This window comes from Neltuma alba, unplaced genomic scaffold (genome assembly GCF_004799145.2).
Source record: "Neltuma alba isolate B1F8T4 unplaced genomic scaffold, ASM479914v2 tig00012088_pilon, whole genome shotgun sequence".
Classification (NCBI taxonomy): Eukaryota; Viridiplantae; Streptophyta; class Magnoliopsida; order Fabales; family Fabaceae; genus Neltuma; species Neltuma alba.
The window spans coordinates 240,843-246,039 of record NW_021636646.1 but is presented as its reverse complement, the minus strand read 5'-3'; the positions used below and the strand labels follow the sequence as shown (position 1 = coordinate 246,039).

At 44.1% G+C, this 5,197-nt stretch overlaps 1 protein-coding gene across 1 annotated transcript; it reads right to left on the bottom strand.

Annotated features, from left to right (window-relative positions):
• Positions 1 to 478: 478 nt before the first annotated feature.
• Positions 479 to 2,859, bottom strand: LOC114722262 (uncharacterized). Its single transcript, XM_028908253.1, has one exon. It carries the CDS (start codon positions 2,668 to 2,670, stop codon positions 1,468 to 1,470), a length of 1,203 nt encoding a protein of 400 aa, XP_028764086.1. The 5' UTR covers positions 2,671 to 2,859; the 3' UTR covers positions 479 to 1,467.
• Positions 2,860 to 5,197: the final 2,338 nt, after the last annotated feature.

Here is a 5,197-nt window from a genome sequence, read left to right as displayed (position 1 = left end):
CTTCGGTGTCTTTGATGCTCACCGCCTACTTTCAGTAATCGTAGTAGCAAGGAGGAATGTGGATGGTGTTGAGGGAAGAAAAAGGAGGTTCGCCAATCCGTTTGAAAAGGGAGTCTGACTAGAATAATTTATGAATAATTTTTTAATCATGATTTGTGAAATATGAGATGAATATGTGACAGGAATTTTATTTCAACTTATATAAAACATGCTTATCCCAAGCAGGTCCTAAGTTACTCGACAACTGAATTCGCTATTTCATCAACATAGAACAGGGAGGAGGAGGATGAATGGGTAAAGAATGTTTAACAAGGAACAAACGCAAAAGAACTGTACCACCGACTTGGGGCGCCCCAAGAGCCCATTCATTCAATGTCACGCACGCTCCAAATCCCCCACCCCAGGATAAGCCTCTACCATGAGCTTGCTGGGGCCTCTGGAATCTGTTCGTACGCAAACGAAAGAAAAGGTTATAATCTTTCTCGGGGAAAATCGTTCATGAATCTAGCTTGGAGATAGTGCGAACCAAATCAAATGTACAGTTGCTGCCGTACGCGCTAGATGCTACCTACCAATGCTTACAAAACGAAGCAAACAAGAAGCAAACGCCTAAGTAGAACCAAGTGTTTGACTGCTCATTGCCCGCGCCCGATGTGCTTCTGAAGCTCTCTGCCCGGCTGTGTGTGGGTTAGGCTCAAAGCTGCAAGGAAATTATCGGGGGCCCAATCACGTGGACCCTCTCACCTCGCAAACTTCCAGGGCTGCCCTTCTCCCCTTGGATTAATTTATTTGCTCCATAACTCGGGCAGGCTTTTCTTCGCCATCTCAAATCCAGAGAGAGAGAGAGCGAAGATCTGGTTGTCATCGCTTTGTCCCTTCAACCCTGCCTGCGAAATCCCATTCATGCATGCACTTCCTTTTCCAAATTCCAAGGGGTATCTATATTGTATTCACTTATTCCTGTCACACAAGTAGCTTCTTAAAAGAAGATACTGCCTTCTCTCCTACTCCTTCCAGTTCCGCGCTCAGAATGAAATCAAATCATGGCTAACTCATTATCCTTTCGGCTTCTGAAAACGGATCGGATCACTGAGACTGAGACTGAGCAAAACGAGTGGAGCCCTCCTTTCTATTAAAAGGATACACGCACGTGCCCTGCCCCCTTGCCTAACCACCAAAATTACATATCGCCGATAATACATTCGGCCGCGAGCAAGTCTAAATGCAACAATTGATTCATTAATTATGTAACGTCTATATTTTTCAATCTAGATTGAATGGCGGAAGGTTCAACACGTGTAATTCCGAATTCATTTCCTCGGACAACTGGCGTTTCCCAAAATGTTTTAACCCCAAGATAGGGGAATGCAAACCCCGAGGCCTCTTTAGCCTTAACACCACCGTATTTTTTAATTTGTTTAGCTAAGGAAAAACAAGAAGGAAAATCTCCCCAGCCGAGCCAAACTGTTACGACCGGGAAACCGATTCCACAAGTTTGCCTATTTTCTCAACCAGCTGGGGGGATAGCTTCTTAGCCGGTTTCCGTTCCTTCTCCGGTCGAAAATCAAATCCTAAGGCCTCTGACACCTCTTCGGAGCTCCACCCCGCTTTTCTAAGAGAGTCCGAATGCTTGTCCGCTTTCAACAGCAGGGCATCCCGCACCGCCTGATTATCTAACAACACCATATCTCCTTGGAAGAATCCCGACGCCGACACCTCCACGATTTCGGATATGTCCGATTCGCACCACCCGCCTTCTCTCAGAACCGACCCTATTTGCCCTATGTACCCCTCTACCCATTTGGGTATTTTGGACCGAGGCACCTCAAAAAACCTGTCCGGCGACGACGATGTCGACGAAGATGAGTTTCTCCTCCGACGATCGATGGCTGCGTCGCTCCAAAACTCGACCCACCTCGGCGTTCTACCTCCGCTAACGATTCCCGTATCCAGGCTTCTCCGAGATAAATTGTGGGATGAACCGGCAGATTTCTCGCTGACGGAACTCTGTTTTTTCAGCATCTGAGGATTGGATTCGGAACTCCTGAACAGGGACTCGCGCTCGAAAAAATCCGAGAGATCCAAACCGCAACAGAAGATCATATTCTCGTCTACGAAGAATATTGGGTTGCCCGCGAGAGAGGGGTTACAGGGAATGTAGCAATGGTTGAAGATGGGTATCAGAAGAGGGGCTCTCTTCAGTGCATTTCTAGCGACCCGCAATGCCTTTTCGGGCTCAGATGGTCTGGGACCCCAAGTCTTGGACCAGAGGGTGTTTCTGGCAATCTGAAAGGAGATCGCGGCGATTGGAAGGTCCAGCGAGGCACGAAGATGAAGACGAGCCCCGACTGAGCGCCAGTCAGGGAAACCGGGGCCGACGGGCAAGCCGGCAGTGAGAACAGCACGAAGGTCTGGAGGAAATACAAAGCCAAACTCGGCCTCGGCTCGAGCAAACTCTGTGTCGGAGAGGCCTTGTTGCACCTGTATGCCCGAGTTGCAGAGGTGGGTTATGACTTTGTCGGCTAGAGAAGAGAACGAGAGAAGACCGTTACGTACGGGAAGGGAGGAAGCGGCGGTGGCAGAAACGGAAGCCGCTCGAGCGGAAAGGCGCCGGAGGCCAGCAATATGAGCCGGGTTTGGACCGGCCATCCTCGTGTCCACGTCGACCATTGCTGTGTGGCTTGAACTTCTATGTTTGTTTCAATAGGTCTGTGCCCCGTGACCTCCCTGCGGTGCCGGAAAGATATCCTTTCGGCTCTTTCTTCTTTTGTGTTGAACGAAGACAGAAAGAACGAAGGAAGCGATGTGATGTGCACGAGAAAGTTGAAATTAGTGAATCTGGGAGGGAGAGGGGAGCTCGGCATTAAAAGGAAGTTAGCAGATTTAAAGCAGGAAAAAAATGGAGCCCCCTGGCGGGACTTTCTCACTTCCCATATTACCCCTTCCTTTTGTGACAATGACCAACATAGAAAAAGTCAAAATACAAAAAGGGTTTGCTAACAGTCACTAATTAATGGAACCGTGGTACTCATTTAAGGATGAGAGTATATTATGGCTGTTGGGCAACGGCTCTTTCTCATTCAATCCTCAAGTGTCAGTATTTTTCTTTCCTTTTTTTAAATAAGGAAAAAAATACAGAGATGGGATTGGGATTTTGCTGCCGTTGACCATAAATACTCTTTTTTTAGGCAACGAGACCATAAATATCCTTATAAGCAAAATACAGCAGGCTCTAGGAAAAATATAAGACGAGAGAAAAAATATTAATGATGGGATATAACAATTAAAATTCAATCCCCTGCAGTCTCTACAGCCAAAAAAAAAAAAAAAAAAAAGCCTGTAAGCCTAATTGAGACATCAATGAATATAGATAGATATATTTTCCCCAATTTTTGAAACATAATTATTACTTATTTTTAATAATATCCCTATTACATGAAGGATAGTAAATGTCATGAATATGATAGATTAAAAATTACATAACACTAAATGAAGGGCAAAACTTAAAAAAAAAGAAGAAGAAGAAGAAGTAATTCTGTCTTTTTCACCAGAAGAAAAGATTAACGAGATGTCTGTGAAACAGAGAGCAGGGTTCATTTGTGCCATGGACTTGCGTCTCACATCAAGTACCGATAAATAATAAATCCCGACGCAAGTTCTGGTGAGATGAGTGAAGACAAGTCTAGGGTTCGTGAATCCCTTGCTCCTAAAACAGATCAAATGATGCTGTCATTGGGGGCAAAACCAGTACAATGGTCCACCCATTAATCACTGCCACGACAAGATTAAATTTCTTCCGTAAGAGGAACGTACTGAATTCGGCCATCTTCGTTCTCTTCAATTCATAATTCATCCACGCCACCTCCTTGTATTTAAAGCCATCGGTGCCAAGTTAGAAGAAAACTGATATCACAGACTCACAAAACTTAAGTTTGAGGATGGCATAGTAAATATAAAATCCCCCTGCAAACAAACCATCCCACTTGGGACGTAAAAACAAAATAGTAATCCTCCAGAAACCATGATGGTTTTGTCGTGAGCTTCCCGTTTTGGGACCACATACATCAGCAAACACCAGCGGTGATATTAAAAAATTAAACTGCGTCTGAGAAAGAGTGTGAAGTGAGGATGAACATGTGAAGCAAAAAGCTTAATTAAAAGACTGACTTGAAAATTAAATGGAATAGAGAGGGACACTATTAACGCAGGGGAGAAAGATTTATTAAAATCTCTCGTGGGAGCGGTATATGATCTATTACCGTCACTCATTGTCGTTCTTTTAGGGAGCCTCACCAACTGTTTGATGTGACGCTCAAGTCATAAAATAATGAGTTACACATCAACGTTTGTTTCGATTATATATGTGTTTGGTAGATGTGTGAGCGTGTGTGTGTTTTAAATAATGACAGTTGAGGAGGCAGGCATGTTGATTTGGAAGGAAGCAGAAGACTGTGGAGAATGAGGATGAGTGTCTGGTGTTTGAAGGGCGTTTTCTTCCCCTTCTTGAACGCCATACGTACTTCTACTACTGCGTGCTTCTGGGTGGAGATCCATGTGCAACTCTCTCTCACACGCACATTTGACTACATATATGCACTTTAATAATTCGTGACGTAGTCACAAAGGTTTGCGTCAGATGGGGTTCGGGCTTTTGAGGACCGTGTCCACCAATAATCGTTGCACGCCTCCTCCCCTCCAACAAAACCCCACACATTTATAATCACAGTTCACACATATATATATACCGTCAACATGAAATATTTTTCAAATCTGTTTTAATTTGACATGAGAATATATGAATAGGCAATTACGGAGATGAATCAAGGAGAGTAATATATTGCAATGAGTATCGTATTATGAAATCAAACGTGGGCATCATTTCAGATGGGTTTAATGCTTGGCGGATAAGACTTGGCCGAATAAGGTGGACTTAAGATGCTTAGCAATACGGTTATATCCAACTAATCACACATCAAAAGCCACTTCTAATCAATGGTCCCCCCATGCAACAGGATCCCTGAATTACGAAGCACTTAAAAATGCTTCTTATTATGAATGAAACAAGTGGATCGGTTTTAATTTGTTCAAATAATTAGTTGCCAACCTTTGCTGCTTCTTGGCATACACAGGAATCCACATCTCAATTCTCCGATGCGAGAAGGTTAAAAAAATACCTCTTCAGGTTTAGGATCATCCT